Genomic DNA, 20,571 nt, shown 5'->3' on the forward strand with positions numbered 1-20,571 from the left:
AGCTGTGTTCAAGGGATTGTGTCTGGGTTTATTGTTGACGGAAGTTGATCTTTAAATTTTTGTGTGTGCTGGGAATTGCTGGTTGTTCACAGGTGGGGATGAATATGGGTTAAATGCAGGATGGAACCAAACTAAGTTTCATGTCACTGCCCTTATTTTGAGCTAGGATCCCAGTCGTGGCTTGTGACAGTATTGGTTTCACCCTGGATTTCTCTTTGGATGGAGACAGTTAATGACACTCCAGTGTCATTAAATGGCTTCCTGGTGGCCCTGGAAAGCAGTGCTCTAAGCCTTCCCCCAAAAGTGGTCTGGCAGTTAAGGAACACCCAGATGGATATGCTAATTAAGTGTGATGAAACTTACATAAGTGTGTATGTATAAGATGCACTTAACTACTACTTATTCTGTTCAAACAGCAAAACTTGGAACGGCAACACCACAGGGACGAACAAAGAATTAAAGAACTGCAGGAAATACTGGCAGTATTAAAAGAAAGAGAAAAAAATCCTCCAAATTGTCAGGAGGAACTCTTGTGTACCTCAAGCAAAGATGGAAGTGCCAAACAGCCTGTGACAAAAGAAACTGAAAAACCCCACTTGCAACAGCAGCAACAACAGCTGGAGAAGATAAGGCAGCAGTTGCTCTTTGTGGCTGTGCACCTGAATGAGTTCATATATAAAATTCTAGATAAGTGAGTTCATAAACTAGTTGCTTTGCTTTCCATCCTGCTTCTTAACTTGTGTGGGTCATGGCTGAGAGCCCTGTGCTCTTTTAATTCTTAAAAATTAACAGAACTTGCTAATTTCTCAGTGTATTCATAGTGGTAATTTGTGTGGTAAATATTGCGTAAAGCCTCAGAACTGAAAGGTCATGCAGTGGGAAGAAGCAATTAAATGTGTGTTAACATTCTTACAAATCAGTCCAATACTGAAAAGGTGTTTCTGTCTAACAGAACAGTTAATGATTGGTCTGCATCAAATGATGAAGCTGTAGCCTCTTTACTGCAGACACTAAGAGAACTAAAATCAGATTTATTGTCTTCTCCTAGATCTCAGGTAAGGAAAATATTAACATATTTTAATGTCCAACTCTGTTTTGTTGTATTTTAGAGTCTGCTTCTAACAGCATTTTTTTCCTAGATATGTAATGTGTCCAAGGATCAGAAGCTTTGGGATGTGTTGCTGTAGCTTCTTTCTGCATCCAGAGACAGTTGTTTCTCACCAAAATGCCAAGTACTTTTCAAAAAGCACCATAGTGGTTTGTAATCTCAGGAGGGCTGTTCTGACCCATGTTTGCAGTATTGCAAATATTTTACGCAAGCCCAGGGAATTACCAAATACTTGAGCTAAGGTTTATTGATACAAAATACATAAAAGCATAGCTTTTAAATTCCATCTGATTCCCCAGATAACTTTGCAGTTTTATGTCTTTCTCTTGCAATAGAGATCTACGACTGTCTGATATGTGAAAAGGTTTTTATATCTTCTGTTCACAAGTCTGATGTGTGACAAGCTGCCTTGGCATGTTGCAGCTCTCCCTATGCCTACCTGCTTACAAAATACACTTAATATTTTCCTTCTGTCACCTGTGCAGCCACACAGGTGGTTGTCAAATGGATCATCTCCAGTCTTGAGGAGGGGGATGCAGCCTCTTCTCCAAGTTCATGGGGTTATTTTGGTTAAGCCTTCCTCTCACAAACCTTTAGAGCTGTCAGCTGTACACAACTCTTGTTGGAGCAGAGTTCCCTCCTTCAGAGACTAACCACACAAAAATAAAGGAGCCCAAGTTTCCTGACTTAAATTTTGTTTAACAAAAAAAGTGTTCAGTAGAGCACTTTAACTACACATGCCTTTCTAGAGCAAAAACTCCACCCTGATAGCTTTTCTTCTGTGGGCACAAACAGTCCCTCCTCTCTGCCCTCTTTTCAGGCTTTGATTTTTTTTTTTTTTTTCCAGAATCACCTTTTCCTTCAGTCTCCTCCCTGAATTTCTCCTTCCTTTAAGGTACTGAACCACATGCTCAAGAGACCAAAGGAATTTTCTTCCTCCTTGAGTTGTGATAAATTAGGGAGTATCGGACAGGGCACCTGGCAAAATGTCAGCATGGAAAATCTGTGCCAAAATGGAGCTGTCTGGTCAATCAGCTGCCAAATGGTGTAGTAGAAGTCAAGGATGTTGATGAGTCATGTAGAACTCCTTCAGATACTACAAATTGTACTGAAATAAGTTGCTAGGAGAAACTGGGGTCAGTTGTTTGTACTGGCTTCTCTAATGCATAAATTTCATTTCAAGGGATAAAACATCAACTACCTTAAAAAAAGATCTTTTATTTCTTTTGTGATCTGTTGCATCATGCACTGATGTAACTGTTGACCAGTAAATTTGTAGTTGGTACAAAGAGGGTCATGAAGGCAGAACTTCCATGAAGAATTGGAGCTGGAGTCCTGGGTCTCATTCCTACAAGAGATGACTTACCACAAAACTCAGTTTCATAGAATCACAGCATGGTTTGGGCTGGAAGGGACCTTGAAGCCCATCTCGTTCCACCCCCTGCTTCCAGAGATGGGGCAGCCACAGCTTCTCTGGACAATGGACTCTCAGAATTGAATGTGTGATTTTTCAGAATTCACTTCACAACTTGGTTTTGTTGTATGTGCTGCTTGTGTTTGCACGTACACAGGCATCTTCACAATTTCTGTGCTGCCTGTGGATGTAGAAGTCAGATGTTTTGTTTCCGTTTCAAAGGGTTTGGGATATAAAGGATTCCTGTAAGGCCGATCAGAGAACGGGTAGCCTGATGAACAAAAATCTGTTACGTCTTAAAAAGGGCTTTTCATGCATTTCAGTTTCCTATTGTGCTGTTTAACACCTGAATGCCATTGATGGTTTTCAGGCTCATTGTTTTTATGTTTTAATTTGTCATAAAGTTGGGTTATTACTTGGTTTGAGATGTTTGACTGTGGAAGTAATGTGCAAAACCATCGTGGCTCCGTTCCTTTTGGTTTCTGTTTTAGATGAGATCTACAGGTGGTGCTGACCCTGTTCAAGAGCTGGAAAGAGAGGCTTGGCAGCGAGAGAGGACCAGGCTGCAGAATGCGCTGAAGCAGGCAGAATCCCAGCTGGCTAAAGCCAGTGCTGCAATTGAAAACAAACCCGTGGCAGAAACTTCCAGTCCTAAGGTAAAATTAAGGGACTAGCCAGCAAAGGGGCTCTCTGGAGCTTGGAGAGCCAGCAGTGCCACAGCCAGGAGGTGTCATTTCAACCTGATCTGCTGGGAAAAAAGGGATCTGTAAGATTATGGCATTTATCTTTCACTTACTGCTGTAATCTTCAGTTGCTATTTTAAAAGGTTGATTTTTCTAGATGAATAGTTTGATATATTATTTTAAATTAGAAACTTTCCCCAAAGGAGAACTTCCTTTGGAACTTTCTCAGTGTTAGACAGGAACTTGCATCAAAAGTAATCTGGATCTTTAGAATTTCTTTCTACTCTTAAATGTGAGGGAGACTTGGGTTTCTTGTCTAAGCATGAAAATAGAAAACACTCATTTTTAATCCCTGCTGACTAATCTTAATACTTTTTATTTTTCTGACACTTGGCTGTAATCAAGTCTGGTAGGCATCTCTCCCACCATACTTTCTGGCTAATTTTTTTTTAAAGCGGATGTTATTTTCTTTATTAAAGAGTTAAACTGTTTTATAGTTTTGAGTATGATCATTTTGCTTGAAAACATTCAGGAGACTTAAAGAAGTCTGATGCTGCAAATTTGGGTGAGTTTTAGCAACGTACAGAATTGTTTTGGCTGCCCTTGTGTCCTCCGTCTGGACATTTGACCTGAAGACACCTTGTTTGTGGCTGGGTTTTCGCAACAGTAACTGAAAATTTGAATTTCTTTTAATTTTTTTTTCTTTCTTTCTACAGTTGCAGAGATTATATCGGAAGTACATTCGAGCAGAGAGCTTTAGAAAGGCTCTAATTTATCAGAAGAAATACCTCTTGCTGCTGCTTGGGGGGTTTCAGGACTGTGAGCAAGCAACTCTCTCTCTCATTGCTCGCATGGGAATCTATCCTTCTCCTGCAGATCTGCAGCTCTCTGGATCACACTCCCGGCCTTTCACCAAGTTCAGGTGTGCAGTCAGAGCCATCATTGCCATCTCAAGGTAAAGCCAAAACACCCCCTGTCTCTCATATGTGATGTTTTCTTGGAAACTTAAAAAATTGATAGTTCCTGTGGCTTATCCTACATTAAGCAGGAGCAATCTCCAGAACTGGTTCAAGCATGACTTCTTAGCTGAGTTTGATCTGTACTAATGATTTGTAAAAAAAAATCTTTAAGATGAAAGAGGGTAGACTTAGATGGGATATTGGGAAGGAATTGTTCCCTGTGAGGGTGGTGAGGCCCTGGCACAGGTTGCCCAGAGAAGCTGTGGCTGCCCCATCCCTGAAGTGTTCAAGGCCAGGTTGGACAGGGCTTGGAGCAACCAGGTATAGTGGAAGGTGTACCTGCACATGGCAGGAGGATGGAACAAGGTGGGCTTCTTTAAGATCCTTTCCAGCCCAAACCATTCCATAATTCTATGAAAAAGCTACTTGAGTGATGCCCAGCTGCAATATATTTGGGAACCAGTGCACAGCATTACAATCTGAAGTTCTTTGGGGCTGACTTCTATCTCCTTGATCTCACTGGACAGTCTGTCTTGTATCAGAAAGCGATCTGTCAGGGATGGTTCTCTCTGGAATCCAGTAGCGTGTGTTTTATTGGGTGTGATTCTGTCATGCTCTGTCACTACCAAGTGGGTTTTGCTAGCTGTACATGGGACAATATGCCATCTCCCAATGGCTTTAAGCCCATTTAATGAAAAAAAATCAGTTTTAAATGTAATAGGTGGTTATTTCTGAGCAATTTCCTTGTCTAGTAAAAATGATTACTAGCAAGTTTGTGTCAGGAGATGACAGAGTCTTTGACATGAATACCGTAATAACAGCAAAGGCTGCAGGACTTCTAGACTCCTGCAGTGACTTCCAAACTCCTCCTCTCAGGTAGGAAGAGCTCTCTGGAGATAGGAGCAGAGCCAAATCAAGCAAGTCTTTTCAGCAGTTCAAGGATTGTTGCAGGGTAAAATGGGATAAGCCAGCATTCCAAAGACTGAAGTTGAAGAATTCTCCCATCATTCCCACAACAATTGTTATTTATGTTGGCTAATATGTTCTATACCAACAAATAACTTAATATTAAAATTTAACGCATTTCTACTTATTTTTAATGGTTGTTCAAATTTGTTTTCTTACCAAGGTTAAAGTTTTTGGTGAAGAAGTGGAACAAAGTTGGCAGGAAGAGCACACAGAGTGAAAGCATTTCTCACAGTATAGGAGGTAACACAGGTACGTGTTTGGACAAATACATTGTTTTCTTCATAATTTCTCTTTGTTGATGTGTTTCATTTAAAAACAAAACCAAAGTGGGAAAATCTGTTTGCTTTGCCACTGTCCATCTGTAGAGTAGATGGATAGATGGTCTGATGCAGGTCAATAAGGACTTGAGTTACCTGAGGAACACGTGAGTGTTCCTTTGAGTTACTGAGGAGTGCCTTTGTAAAAATTCTAACAAACATCTTAATGCAGCACCCAATACTGAGGAACTGTTGCCCTTAATGTAATATTCCATTACTTGTGCCTTTTCAATGCTAAACAAAATTTGGATTAAATAGTGCTTTTTTTTCATTAGCTGGTACTATGTAATTTTCACTGTTTCTAAGTTGCTGGAAATACTTATTTTAAAAGAAAGCACCAACTTTGTACATAAACCCACTGTTGTGTGATTCCTAAGAAACTTGAATCCTCAAATGCTGAACTTTCTACTTCACTACAAAATAGCATCACAATTCTGTTAAATATGGTTAAAAAAAAAAACAACCCACGCAAACCAAAAAAGCAGGTAGCTGTAGAAAGTGTATTTACCTGCTTTTAAAACCAAACTTAACCGTATACTCTGCTGTCATTTTCGTGGGTTTTTTGGATGTGTTTGATAGCCTGTTCTCAACGGTTCCTAGTGCATATTTTTTAACCCTTCGTATTTACCACAGCCTCTGGTGCTAGAACAGAAGTCCTGAAAGAGCAGCAGCCCCCAGCTATTCCCATCAGCTCTCCCCCTACCCGGGACAGTGACACAGGGCTGTGCCACAGAACCAGCTGTGCTGCAAGATTCATGAGCCTCTCCCCACGATCTTCCTCCCGCTCACACAACAGGTCAGTCTGCAAAGACAGGGGATGCTTCAAATTATTGTAGGTTTTTTTTAACGTTGAGGGGACAGACTGTGCTTGTCACAACAGCCAGGTAGTCTTCTGGTTTGCATGGAATTTGACAAAATGTTTTGTAGAGTCTGAGACCTGCAAGCACTTCCAAAAGACTTAATTCTACCCCACCCTATTCCTCTGTCATGGCGTGTGTCTGGGTCTGACATCCCTGCCAAGAAAAGTCACCTGTATGGTATGGAACAGGGTATTAATAACAGCAGCCCTGACTGGTGCTCAGTGTGACTGGATTAGTGGTGGCTCAGGTCTGATGTGGATCCAAGGTAGGTTAAATGATGCCTGTTGCTGCTCTTGTTTCCAGGAACAGCTAGACTGATGGAAGGGGTGGTGGTGGTTCCAGTTTTCTTTGCCCAGAATTCCCGCCTATATGAATGTAACTTCTGGATATATTTGAGAGTATAGCATGAGAATGAGAAAGTAATTTGTTTTCTTTTTAAGATTGCATCTGTCCCCAAGTTCAGCTCCAGAAAAGTCCCTTGTGCCACCTCAGGATCCTGAACAATCACTCACAGAATATATCCATCGCTTGGAGGTGATCCAGCAAAGGCTGGAAGGGGTGCAGCCAGGTAGGAACCACCTTCTTACCCCTCACAGCTCCTGCAAGTCTGGGCTGCTTTTTGCAAGGATCTTTGTACACATTGCCAATAAAGAGCATCATTTTAAGGAATAATTATCATTACTGGGGGGTAACAACTAAGTCAGTCTCTGAAAGGGAACCTCTCTGAATCATATCTAAATCTAGTCCAAGTGTGGCATTTCTCTAAGTTCATAATGAAAGAGATAAGGTTGAATAATTTCATGTGATTTCTGGCCCCCTCCTGTTCCCAAGTCTAAACAAGCAAGTGTTGCAATTTAAATGAAGCTGTGGATAGAGTTAATTTGCTTTGAAGTCAAACAGAGCTGTTGTAATGGCTGAGCAGGGCTTTCTCTGCAGCACAAACTGTAATGCTTCCCTTATGTATCACTTCCTTATGTTCATAACAGATTTTAAAAAAATATTTGGAGGCTGGTAAATACAGCCATCTATTTCTAAGATTGATCGAAGAGCACACAAAGGGTTGTAGTGGCACTTAGCTTTGCTATTTAAAACAGTTCTGCCTAATTTCTAGACCGAATTTACTTAGTTTAATTCAGTCTAGTTACCTCCTTGTTACATAGTTACCTAGTTACCTCTGTACCTGGTTATAGCACAGAAACACCTTGTCCTAAGGAGGAACTCACAAACTGTCATCACATCATCCTGAAATGCTTAAGAGTTTGGGAACTTTGACATTGTTCTCAGCAGGACTTTGCCTAGAAATCTACTTTATTACCATGACTTTGTGGGTTTGTTTGGTTTGGGTTTTTTTTCCAAATACTGCAGCTATATGGCTGATACAGATAGATAACCAGATTTTAGACTGGAAACATGTCAGCCTTTATGGAAATAACACATTTTGCTTCATTCTAAGTGTGGAATAAGTACTCCACAGCTGGGACACCATGAAGAGCACTTCTGTTGAAAGTGCATATAATTTCTGTCATTTCCATGTTACCAGGATGATAATGTCAGGCATTACAGAATGATGCTGCAATCTTTAGAACAGTGCTGGCAGCCAAATGATTTCTCAGTTCCTAATGAATTTCAGGACATCTACTCAGTGGCAAGACCTTGCCCAGCAACAGAATCACTACAGGAGTGGCAGAATTGAGCTGTCACTGGGGGTAAAACAGGCCTGTGATGGAGCACTGGTCCCACAGTATGAAGGTTTGCTTTGGCAGATGTTTAGGCTTTCAGATCCTGTTTTAGATTGCTCCTAGGTGGCTTGTGAAAATTGGAATTGCTTTCAGTGTAGCTCTTATGAAGTACTTTGAGGAAATAACATGCTGCTAACTGTACACTGTTGCTTCATAACACAAGCAGTTTTCTAATGATTTGTGGTTTTTTTTAATTTAGGGCAAGTGCTAGGCTCACCTCATCAGAGAAACCTGAAAAAGTGATGGGAAGGCTTATGAAATCTGTCCTGCAAGTTCCTGCTTCCTCTGTGTTGGTCCTCACTCAACAGAGGCACTTGCAATTTCCCATGCAACTGAATAAAGGGCAGTGCTTTTACAGCCGATTTTTATATGATTCTTTTTATTATATTTTAGTACTTTAAGAGGGACTTACTTTTCACTAAGAACAATGTTTTACATTCTCATGTGAAATTAAGTCAACAACTGAAGTGTGCCTGCGTTGCTGTATTGTAAGCTGCAAAAAGTCTCTGTGGTGTTTATTTTTCTATAGTGTATAGGTGGATTCCTTGTAAAAAAAGTTATTAAAATGGCATTTTATTAGTGAATTCTTACATTGTGTGGTTGTTTGTTTCCACCTTGCCTATTTATTTCTTTTGCTGTTCCTAAAATTGTTTGGGTTTTAATATTTCTGTAGGATCATTCCAATTAAAGGAATCGCTCAAATACTCACAAATGTCAAAGATACCTGTAGCGCTCTGTGAATTTAGGGTATGCTCTTCTAGTTTTTCAGTACATAAGTCCTCCCTCAGTCTGTCCTATTTACTCTGGACACTTTTAGCTTCATTTTTCTAGTTCAGAAGGCCCATAATTTTGTTTAACTCTATGCACTTTTGGCAAAACATACCAAACAACGCCTGTGAATTTTGTCTACGTCTAATGTAAGTGATCCTCCCTCTGTCTGGTATCTTGTGCTGTAGCTACCTTCAGGGGGGTGGTTCCAAATGTCTATGAAGTTGCTGGTCAGAGAAGAGGAAATGGTACACCCATTTCCAGTCACAATGTCTCAGGGCAAAAATGAGAGAGATTCAAGTATCATGCTGAATAAGACTTTTCTGTGATATTTCTGTATTTCTTTAGAAAAAGCATAGGAAGAATTATAATACCAAAGTATTTTAAACCTCTGGAAACATGAAATCTCTACCTTCAAAGCAGATGTGGTGGTTAACTTTGGAGCATGAGAAGAATCTCTTCTGGAGGCAAATTGTTTTCCTGCAGCCTGTTAAAAGATTTTTCTCTACTGGGTATTGAGAATTATATATTGGCATTCATCTGAGATTGTTTTATTACTTATTTAACTGTTTTTGTCTCGGTAAAGTCTTATTTATCTGTCAGGTAGATCACCATTTGGTTCTCTGGAAAAAAATGTGGTAGAGAGAGATCTTGGCACGTGTACAGATTTATTACCCTCTGACAGCTATAGGAGAACCCTTAAACTGATTGAGCATAAATTTAAGAGAGCTTAACTTTAAGTTTGTGAACAAACAATACCTGATTTGGTGTAAAAGCTTGGCAACAGTAACTTAACTTGTCCAGAGTTCCAAACCAATTTGAGCTAAGTTTAAGCTGGCTCAGTGACTGTATCATATTTCTTAAAAAAATCAGTCTAAGACTCCTAACACTTGATGCAGCATTGTCAGACTGCACACACTGAATGGTGCTGGTGCCCTTTTTGCTTAGCATAACACAAGCTGATCTTCTTTTGGGAACAATGCATTTCTAAAACAGAGTTCAGAACTGGCACTAAATCCAATCTGTAATAGCACACTCACAGCTGGATTTTCCATGTTGAGTGTAGTAAGCAGGAGAGCTGTGAGGCCTGAGGGCCTGTGCTCAGAGTTATCTAGTGTCAGTACTGACACTGCAAATCCAAATTAATGCCTAGTTTTAAAATCTGGCACTTCTAGGTGGATAATTAAAACTACCTTTTAAAGGATAGTTGGCACATCATAGGGACCAGTTCTGTTTCAAGGGAATTTGGCTTTGCACTGGCACATTTTTAAATCAATCTACAGGGGCTTTTTTTATGTCCCAGAATATGCAGGGCTCTTCCCAAACCTTGGCAGGGTTTTGCACTCAGAGGAACTTTTCTGTGGCAGTCAGTGCTTCCCTGCCTCACCTTACATGCCCCTCCAAGAGTCTCCTTCGGCAGTCACTGTTTCAAGGAACACAGGCTGGAACTGGGGATAAGGGGCAGATGCTGCAGCCTCCTATTCACAAAAGAAATCTGCAGAGAAGGAATCCAACCCAGTAGGATCTGAACTATAGGTAATATGTTCCCATTAGCTCCCCAGTACCTACAGACAGCTTTCTGAAGGGCTGTCTGTGGAAGCAGAAATGTCTCTGCCCAGTGTAAGGGATGACATTTTAAGCAGCATGGTTTTCCTAGTGCTGGTGTGGTGTGTCTGTGCCCTCGGAAGGGCAGCCACATGGGACATGCTTTCCTGTGATGTGCGTGTTGACCTCAGTAATGTGAGCGGAGAAATCGGAAGCCCCAACCTGAACCCAATCATCCTAAACCAGAGGTGCTTTGGACAGAAGCAGTTGTTGGCAGAAAACTATTCCCCAGATTTCCCTATTTTCTAGTTCTAGGGAAGTTGTTACTTGGCAGAGCAGTTTGGGGGGTCAGGACTACTAGTAAGGTCCTGGATTTGCCTTTGCCGAAGTCTCTGGGAGATTGCAGGAATGCCAGAACATCAGGCCCTGCTGTCCTGCCACACACGCACCCTGGAACCTATAGCTGAACAGGGAAAAGCTACTGCATCAACACGCCTTCCATCCCAAACACGTCCTGCTGGTCTCTAGTGCCCTTTGAGAGGTGGTTGGCTTTAGAAAATACACTTAATTTTTTTTCTTTTGTGAAGGGCCAGGCACCACTTTATATCCACGCTCTTACAGTGGCATTCTGTGCCATGAAAATGTCCATGCCCTATCCTGGAACACTCGGTGGGCTGGGTGGGCCCCGTGGACTTAGGCTCGGTCACAGTTCCTATTTTCCGTTGGGAGGAAGACGTGAGGAGGGAAAGGGCAGTTTCGGTATTTTCAGGAAAGGGACCTCAGCACAGCAGGTGCGAAGGCAATGACAAGGGCGGGAAAAGGGAAGGAGGAATAAGAAAGGCAGCGCTGGATACAGGAGCGGGCGGGCCGTGCTGCAGCCCCTCCCCAGTGGCACGGCCCCCTCCCGCCCCTGGCACGGGCCGCGCGTCCCGGGCTGCGGTAGCGGCTGCGCGGGGCGGTAGGGGCCGGCGGCACCTCCTCCTTCCGTCCCTGCCTCCCGGCTCGGGACCGCCGGGGCCCGCCTCTGGCCCGCCCCCCGGCCCCACCTGCGGCCAGGGCTGGGCGGTGGCTCCGCCGGGCCCGCTCGCTGCTCGCCCGCCCGCGCCATGGCGGCGGAGCGTGGGGGCTGCGCGCTGGAGGCTGTGCCGCTGCCGCCCGAGGTGCGCGAGAGCCTGGCCGAGCTGGAGCTGGAGCTGTCGGAGGGTGAGTGGGGCCGGGCTCGGGGCGCGGAGGGGCTGTGGGGCCGGGCACGGCGGGAAGGCCGCGTGTGGCTGCCGTGGGCGGCCCGGGCGCGGTGCCGCCGAGGGGTCTGGGGGAGGCGGCGTCTTCGCCCCTCGGCGCAGCCCCCAGCAGGCCCGGGCTCCGCTCCCGCTGGAGCCCTCGGCCGGGAGCCGGCGGTGGCGCCGGGCTCGGGCGGGCCTGCGCCGTCCCCCGCCATCCCCCCGGCTGCACCGCCCGCCCGCGGCCCCTGCGGCCCGGCGCTGGGAGCGGTTGTGGAGGCCCCTCACGAGCGCTTCCAAATGGCCAGTTAGTGTGCAGCTCGATACTCTGGAAAGACTATTTTATTTTAGTTTTAATATTTGTTCCTAACTGTAGCTAAAACCTTAAACCTCTCTCTCTGTATCATTAATTGCTAACTTTTGTGCTTCAGTGTGTGTACAGGCAGGAATATGGTGATGCTTTCTCCATTTTAATAGAATCACAGAATGATTTAGACTGGAATCTTAAAGCTCATCCAGTTCCATCCTCCTGCTATGGGCAGGAACACCTTCACTCGACCAGTTGTTCCAAGCCCCATCCAGCCTGGCCTTGGACACTTCCAGGAATCCAGGGGCAGCTACAGCTTCTCTGGGCAGCCTGTGCCAGGGCCTCACCACCCTGGCAGGGAAGAATTTCTTTCCAGTATCCCATCTAACCCTGCCCTCTGTCAGTGGGAAGCCATTCTCCCTTGTTTTGTCACTCCAGGCTCTTGTCCAAAGTTCCTTTCCAGCTCTCTTGGAGCCTTTTCAAGCACTGGAAGGGTCTCTAAGGTCTCCTTGGAGTCTTCTCCAGGCTGAACACCCCCAGCTCTCCCAGCCTGTCTCCAGAGCAGAGGGGCTCCAGCCCTTGAAGCATTAATGAGCCCAGAGGTGACAATATGCAATGCCGGATAAAGGTTCACTTGTGACCATTTGATGGATTTTCAGCCCCAAGAAGGAGACATCCCCTCCTCCTCCAGGTCAGTGTTTGGTGATAACAACCCTTTTGTGATCGCTGTGGGTGTTAGTCGTGGTATCTGTTAAGGAGCTGGGGAAGGACTGTTTGCATACTGATTCTCTGGCGTGGCCTGTACTGCAGACAGGCAGGTACAGGCACTTGGTGCAGGAGGGCATGCCGGGGGGGAGGTGACCGAGGCAGCATTTTCTGGGAGCAGTTGCTCATTGCATTTTCCCCAGTTACACTGTCAAGCTGCCCTCTGGAATAGAAGAGCTAAAAACCTGTTAATACCATCTGTGGTTTTGGGATTAGGAGCATTCAGCGTGCTCCTTAGATGTTGTGGTTTTCAGATCAGCAGGTTCAGGTGGGCAAAACTGGGGCTATTACGCCTAAATGTGCTGCTTGATTCAGGTCACAGTTTTGGAAATTATTCACAGGTGTGCTGTCCTCACCTCCAGTGTAGAAGCTTTGGTGCAGAGGCAGGGGAGAAATGTAGGATGGGTGACTGTTGTCCAGGTGTAACCTGTCGCTGCATATCTGCTGGCGCGGTTAGAAGTAGTACCTGGCATGCCCTGTTGCTTATGCAAGACAAGTTCCTGCGTGTGAGCTGGGACCATGTGCTCTGTGGCCATGCTGGGTACAGTGGCTCTTCCTGTGTGCCTGCTGACACTTGCAGGGATATCCTGGGGCTGGCTCCTCTGCTGTGTAGTTCCTGACTGTGTCTTTGTTTAACTGATGAAATACTGTGGGTCTGCAGTATGTTAAACCTGTGAGATGCCTGAAGTGAGTGCGCACTGTCCTAGTGCTGTGGGTCTGATGTGGAATGTGTGTTGCTGTGTAGCCGCTGGAATAATGGAGTAATTGGATAAAGTGGTAATGTGAGCTTGAATTTCTTGACCACTCTGAAGATGTAGTTTATGAGCTTAGATGTGACCCCTTCTCTGTCTTTCCTAAACTGAAAAATGTTTGCCAGTAGTTCTTCAACATCTGGTAGTATGTTACATGCTTGTATCCTGCCATTGCTTGATGTTTGTATGAACAGCTTTTAATGGAGCTCTCAGTCATTAATGTTCAGAGCTTGCTTACTTGGAGAGGAAGGAATAGCAATATAAGATTTCTTATGCTGAGTATGCCTCAAGTTAGAGAAGGTCAGTACCTGGGTGGATGTTCCCATCATCTGAGAGGAAGTGTGAAGGGAGAAAGAGAAAAGGAGAAACATGAGAGCAAGTTCCTTTCTGCTTTGTCTGTGTACTTTGTTAATTGAAATATTGTGTGTGTTGTGATGAGGCAGAAATGATGTCTGTTCTCTTTGATTATATTATTTTCACCTGTAAAAAATAAGTCAGGAAGATGATTAATCTCCTCCTTTGGTTTTGCTTCAGATGATCCTAGCAAAAGCTGGGTAAAGTGTTTGTGTTTAGGTGTAGAGAAGAATGGAGACATGAGCACATTGGTACTTTCTAAAGACAACTCAAAATCTTAAGTAGAGCGTTCAGCTGAGAAGAGTTTTGGATGGTGTACTAGTTTGAAAACAAACCAGTGGGAGGCACCAAGTCAGAATAACAATTTAATGGGGAAATTAAAGAAAAGGAAAAACTAAAACACTGGTTCCGACTGACAGAGTCAAGATACAACCTGACACCCTGTTAGAGTGGTGGTAGCAGTCCTCTGAAGTGGTGATCCTGTAGAAAAAAGGTCTGCTCTTCCTCAGGTCCAGTGGTGGCAGTGTAGCTCCTGTCCTCTGGAAATCCAGTGGAAGGGATTCTGGTGTTCAGAATCTCAGATTATACCCAGGATGGAATGCTTGGTTCGTCCCTCTGGGTGGAGCATCTCACAAGGGGGTAATGAGTCATGAGGCCAAGTGTTGATTATGCTCATTAACAGAAGATAGTCCGGAGGGAGTTATCTCTGAGTCATGCGTCAGAGCAATGATGGGCCATTAACAGAAAGATAGTCTGGGGGGAGGAGGCAAGGAAACACTGCCCCACTTGATTTCAACAGCTCATGAGGATGGTAATAGAATACACTGCAACCCAGGACAGATGGGCATGGAGTGCCAGTTCATGCTACAATTCCAGTCATGTGCACTGTTATGAATCCTCCTGCTTTACAAGATCCTAATCTCTTGCTTGACATTGTATTCTTCATGTACTAGAAAAATAATAGTTGGGCATAGAAAGTGACCCTACTATGATGCTACTGTGTTGCTTTGTTATATCAACGCTAATTTCTTTCTTGTTGAAAAAAATTAGTGAATCTTGTAAAAAAAACTAAGAGATCTGCCACAACCTTTTGGGGAGATAAGGACAGTTTTGAGACCATGCTTAACACCTAAGCTGTGTTTCAGCTGATGGATCTGTGGACTAGGTTTGCTTACCATAAGACTCTAAGATGCTGCAGCTTTCTGATGTAATGGAAAGATGCAGAGTTCCCTAATCAGCCTGGCAGGATCTGTGTCAGAGTATGTTGGAGATGCTGTGAAGCTCCAGTACTTCAGGTTGTTTATTAGTAACTATAAAACACGGGTGGTTTGGGTTTTGGTTGGGTTTTTTGTTTGTTTGTTTTGAGGGTTTGATGTGGTTTTTTCTTCTGTGCTCTGAAAGAGAACTAAGGTTATAAACAGTTCTTAAAAAAATTCTAATCTGCAGTAGAGATTCTGTAGGAAAGGCATTAATGTGCATTTTAAAGCCTGTACTTGTTCCATGAGAGTGCATCATATATTTGTATGTGTTTTTATGTACCTAAATGTACTTGTATACCACTTCGGAACTGGGTTGTTTTTTACTTCTTCTGGGTTATCTGTGCAGGAAGATGCCTCACTTGTTCCTTGATCATCTAAGGACAAGATACGGAGAAGTAGTTGAAGATAAAACTCTGTAATGTGTTGATATAGTAATGAGGACTTGGTGCCTGCTTGTGTTGGCTTTGTCTTCTAGGTCTGGTGGTGGTGGCGGCAGTGCCCTCAGCCAGCAGTTCAGGGACTTACAAGAACATATGACTAGGTTTGTTTCTTTTCTTGGAAATTTTTGGTGCTTGTTGCTATCTGGATCCAGTTAGTCTGGACCATTAGGATGCACAACACAGGATTCGTGTTCAGTAAAAATTGGATAAAAACTGCGGGAAGAAAAATACAGTTGTACCAACTTTGAGGTGGAGTTTGACTGGCGTGTGAATGGTACAACACTTTTTTTGTCTGAATTGATGCAGCTTGAAACATCAAGTATGTGGATTTGGGTTTTCTTCTGTTCGCTAGGAATTTGTAGGTTGGTCTTACTTTGAACTTGGTGATCTTGGTGGTCTTTTCCAACCTTAATGATTCTATGAACTAAGCTGAAACTCTAAACAGAGATTACCTACAGTAAAGAGGCTGAAGAGATTTTTTTTTGCTAGTTCAAATCTATTCCATTATTTCACCGAATGCCAGATGGGGAACACTGTTCTCAATGACTTCTATCAAAAAGGCTGCAGGATTAGTTCTGAGTTAGAGAAGTATTTCATGTAGCTTACAATCTTAATTATAACCTCATTTATTTCTCAGTTGATTTGGGGAGGAGTATTTTCCACTTCCTGCCACATTGCTCATAGGTTTCTTCTGCGCATGGCTGGGCTTTAGTGGCAAAGGATGCAGTTCACGTGGAGTGGTCAGTGGACTGGTTGCTCTGGCTCCCCTTCAGATGTTTACATCTGCCTAGACTGAAAGCTGACTCTCATATGATTTTTATCTCAATTTTTTATTTCCCATTTAAGAAAGGAAGAAGTTGTGTGTGTGACAGGGAAGCTTTCTCTAGGATTTTACTGTTTTGGGGTTTTTTTGTGAGGGTTTTGGGCACATTTTGAGGTACTGCAGGTAATTCCTGAGCGGAAGAAGATACCAGCTATGAAGTATTTCTTGAAAAAAGTAAAGGCATTCAATGTCTGACATCTTTGGCTACTGCAAATATTCCAGCAACACTTCAGCAAATACTTTTTGTAATTAGTCTGATTGGGCTTTTAAAAAATAAGTTGATAATAACTTTTATTTTGGTCAGAACACCTTTCTTATAAAACATAAAGGTAGTGCTCAGAGCTGAAAAGTTTAGGTGCTTTTGTTACACCAATAGTACCAATGTGGTATTAAATTTCTGTATGTGAAATCAGGTGAGGAAGAGACACCCACACACACTTGCACCTATTTTTCTTGCGATAAATCACAGTATTTGGGAGTTAAGTTTTTTCTGGACTTAAAATGGTAGTTTTCTATTATGGAAGTCTTGGAAATACTTGAAAATAAATATGATCTGAGGCTGTTAGTGGGAAGAACTGTCATGACTGGAGAGACAGATGGCAGTCTGTGAAACTTGACCTGCAGCATCTTTCTTGCTTAATTTCTGGGCTCTCCAACAGAAACTGTTAATTGTGTGATAGTACCTGGGGCTTGCCAAATGCCCATGGGAACTGAGTAAGTCTTCAAAGCGTTTTCTCACATGTTAACACCCGGCAAAGGTCTGGGCACCTGGCTGACATCCTTCAGGCTGTCTTGTGTCCTTTGGTCCAGTTTGTGACTTAAATAGTCACGCTGTGTTCAAAGGGAAGCAGGGGTTTGATTTATTGATTGGTTTATTTGTTACAAAACAGTCTTGTGGCTTGGAGTAGTTACCATTGCAAGGTTCACGGTTACCATACACAAGGGATCCATTTTTCTAAGTGAAAAGCCTGTTCCTCAGCAAGGGAACAGACTGTCACTACTCATTCACCTATGGGAAAGTGCTACAGCAGAGTTTTTATCCAAACCTTGCTATCTTCGCAGTACAGTTAATTCATAAATGAGAGATTTAAGAGAGATGGCAGTTAACATAGGTGTTAAGAGTTCAAAGTCCTTGTCCTGTTCTGAAAGACAGGTGTCTGCCAAGGAAGGTGGGAACCTCCCTTGGAATAGAAAATGTGACCCCTTCCCTCCAAATTATTATAACTCTGAAATTACGGGACTTTCAGGCAAAGATACGGGAAAAGGAATAACAGTTCTTTATTAGTATGTGTGTGTGTGTATATATATGTATGTATGTATATGTATATAAGTATATATGTGTGTGTATGTATGTATAACAAGGCAGACAAACAACCACAGCGGCAGCGACAACAAACAAACCCACAAACCCAGTGCCAGCCTCTCTCAGCTGTCAGGCACCTTCCCCTTGGGTGCAGTTCTGGTCACAGCCGGTGGGGGCGCTGGTGGCTCCCGACCGGGCGGGGGGGTGCAATGGTTCCCCCGTGCCTGCAGGGGGCGCTGTGGCACGAGCGCCTCTCTCTTGCCTCTCTCTCATCATGTGGGTGATGGCGGGCGAGCTGGCAGGAGGGATGGAAAAGGGGCTCCCTTTACAAACCCACAGGGGCAGCCGATCTCGATGCCCCTCAGGATGGCAGAATGGGCTGTAGCGGGAACCTTGGAGCAGCAGCTGGAACGGCAGAGGCGGACACACCCCAGAGTGGCAAACAAAATGTAGCAGGAACTCTGCAGCCTTAGCAGGAGTCACAGGGGTCAGGCAGGCATGGGGTGTTGGGTTAGAGTGTAGCAAAAAAGCCCAAGGCAGGAAACAGCAGAGCTGGGCAGTGGCAGCTGGGCTTCTCCATAGCAGCTGCAGCACACAGCTGGGAGGCACACCCTCCGGGAAGGGGGAGGGGTTCGGGGGTCAAGGTCTCAAGTTTTTCCCCTGAGGCACCTAAGTAGATGGTGAGGGTCCTTTCCAGTGTGATCGGGTGTTACTAAGGTCCCAGTTCACTGGCTGCTCTTACGAGCAGAGGCTCACCCATGGTAAAGAAGAAGCAGTGCTGGGCTGGACTCCGCGGTGGCAGTGAATTCTTCCTGAGGTAGCAGCAACTCAACTGTTCCGTCCGATCCAAGAACGAGAGAGCAAGCGAGGAGCTGAGCCCAGCCCCTGACCCCCCAGCCAAAATCTCAGGTATCTCTGCCCTTCCCAAGAGAAAGCCCCTCAGCTAGGAGAGTGCAGCCAGCTGCACCCCTCCCCCTCCTCCATGGCTATATCTTTTGTCTCTCTTCAAGTATCAGTCATTATCATCTCTTAGGCAACAGATGGGAGAAAATTCCCTGAGAGAAGGGGGAAAAAAAAAAAAAACCAAAAAACACCTAACCTCCAGCATTATCCACCCTGAATTTTTTCCCATACCAACATGCTATATCACACTTAAACTTTTAAACTATATACATACATGCATTATCCTGATTATATACATATATACATCTAGATACAGGTGCAGTGTGACAGGCAGTTCACCCAAAAACAAGCTCCCCTTGAGTGATCCTGTCTCTCCATCCTTCTGAATCACCCACCAGGTGCAACCTGGTCCCTGAGGCAGAATTAACCCAAATAGTTTTTCCTAGCATACCTTTTGTGTGTACGGATGGGACCTTATCTCTGTGTGTTGTTTGAAGGGGCTCAGATTGGGCAGGGCCTGCTCGGTTAGTGGAGCCTCGGGTGTTAACTAACCAGGTGGCTCTTGCTAAATGCATCTCCCAGTTTTTGAAAGCTCCCCCATCCAGTGCCTTCAAGGTGGTTTTTAACAAGCCATTGTACCACTCCACTTTCCCAGCAGCTGGTGCATGATTAAGGGATATGGTACATCCACTCAATGCCATGTTCTCTAGCCCAGGTGTTAATAATGCTGTTCTTGAAATGAGTCCTATTGTTGGACTCAATTCTCTCAGCAGTACCATGCCTCCAAAGGACTTGCTTTTCAAGCCCCAGGATGGTGTTACGGGCTGTAGCGTGAGGCACAGGGTAGGTCTCCAGCCATCCAGTGGTGGCTTCTACCATTGTGAGCACATAGCGCTTGCCTTGGCGGGTTTGAGGCAGTGTGATGTAATCAATCTGCCAGGCCTCCCCATACTTGTATTTGGACCATCGCCCACCATACCACAGAGGCTTCACCCACTTGGCCTGCTTGATCGCAGCGCATGTCTCACAATCATGGATCACCTGGGAGATACTGTCCATGGTTAGATCCACCCCTCGGTCTCGTGCCCACTTATAGGTGGCATCTCTGCCCTGATGGCCTGAGGCATCATGGGCCTGTCGAGCTAGAAACAACTCCCCCTGGTGTTGCCAGTCCAGATCTATCTGGGACACCTCTATTTTCGCACCTTCATCTATGTGTTCGTTGTTTTGGTGTTCTTCATTAGCCTGACTCTTGGAGCTATGGGCATCCGCATAATAGACTTTCACAGGTAGCTTCTCTACCCGAGTGGCAACGTCTTGCCATTCTTCAGCAGCCCAGACTGGTTTTCCTCTATGCTGCCAATTGGCCTCTTTTCCCCTTCCCAGAGCCACAGCCATGTGCTAACCAAACCAGGGTAGGCTAGACCACATGGTGCTGCTTAGTGAGGCTTCTATATTCAGCACACAAAAAATAGGTTACCCAGGAACTGTTACTTCTTTTTCACCCTTTCCTCTCAATTCCCTCAGGCCGCACATTGGGTACCAAGAGTCCTCTGAACCTTTCTGCATTGGGAGGGTAAAATAAATTGACCCATTTTCTTTTTCTTGCCGTGTCTGATGTGCTGGATGATCAGAGGAGATTTTTTTAATTCTCCCCTCTATTTTGGAAGGTAATGAGAAGCTGGTTAAGGGGCTCTTGTTGAGTTGAGGTAAAATATTAGCAACCATGTTAGAACAATGTTGCAGTGGAACAATACAATTGGCAATGGTTTTCATCTGTAATGTGCCTTCCCTTTTGCTCTCTTTCCTGCTCCCCCATCATACTAATTTTCCATCATTATTATTCTGCTGCCCCTCTCTCCCTTTTTTTCTTCCCTGCCTTCTGGAACATAGGAGGATAAGCAAGGTAACTAGTCTCAGCTGAGAGCATCCTTACACTTCTTACCTTTAGCTGTTTCTAATGAAACAATTTTGTGAGCAGTGAGGACCTGCAGAAGAACATCCAGTCTTATTTTGCTGGCTCTGGCTTCCAGCTTAAGCGTGATGGTGATGCACTTAAAGGCTTGCAGATAAAAGGACTAAA

General features: G+C 44.3%; 2 protein-coding genes across 15 annotated transcripts in view; both read left to right on the forward strand.

The window, feature by feature from the left end:
- The window catches only part of PCNT (pericentrin), a 74,202-nt gene extending 65,569 nt beyond the window's left edge, over nucleotides 1-8,633 (forward strand). For 7 of the 8 annotated variants that reach the window (XM_039554654.1, XM_039554655.1, XM_039554657.1 and 4 more), the window contains 8 exons: nucleotides 417-691; nucleotides 953-1,055; nucleotides 3,014-3,178; nucleotides 3,922-4,160; nucleotides 5,294-5,382; nucleotides 6,084-6,246; nucleotides 6,751-6,878; nucleotides 8,249-8,633. In XM_039554654.1, the coding sequence (XP_039410588.1) occupies nucleotides 417-691; nucleotides 953-1,055; nucleotides 3,014-3,178; nucleotides 3,922-4,160; nucleotides 5,294-5,382; nucleotides 6,084-6,246; nucleotides 6,751-6,878; nucleotides 8,249-8,292 (1,206 nt within the window). In that variant the 3' untranslated portion in view covers nucleotides 8,293-8,633. Of the gene's footprint in view, nucleotides 1-416; nucleotides 692-952; nucleotides 1,056-1,955; nucleotides 2,004-3,013; nucleotides 3,179-3,921; nucleotides 4,161-5,293; nucleotides 5,383-6,083; nucleotides 6,247-6,750; nucleotides 6,879-8,248 lie in introns of those variants that run through there. The other variant, XM_039554661.1, reaches the window with a different exon arrangement.
- Nucleotides 8,634-11,421: 2,788 nt separating this feature from the next.
- DIP2A (disco interacting protein 2 homolog A) overlaps nucleotides 11,422-20,571 on the forward strand; it is an 82,711-nt gene continuing 73,561 nt past the window's right edge. For 4 of the 7 annotated variants that reach the window (XM_039554663.1, XM_039554665.1, XM_039554664.1 and 1 more), the window contains exon 1: nucleotides 11,423-11,565. In XM_039554663.1, the coding sequence (XP_039410597.1) occupies nucleotides 11,469-11,565 (97 nt within the window). In that variant the 5' untranslated portion in view covers nucleotides 11,423-11,468. Of the gene's footprint in view, nucleotides 11,566-12,319; nucleotides 12,581-20,571 lie in introns of those variants that run through there. The other 3 variants (XR_005602281.1, XM_039554668.1, XM_039554667.1) reach the window with 2 other exon arrangements.

This window comes from Corvus cornix, chromosome 7 (assembly GCF_000738735.6).
Source record: "Corvus cornix cornix isolate S_Up_H32 chromosome 7, ASM73873v5, whole genome shotgun sequence".
Lineage (NCBI taxonomy): Eukaryota > Metazoa > Chordata > Aves > Passeriformes > Corvidae > Corvus > Corvus cornix.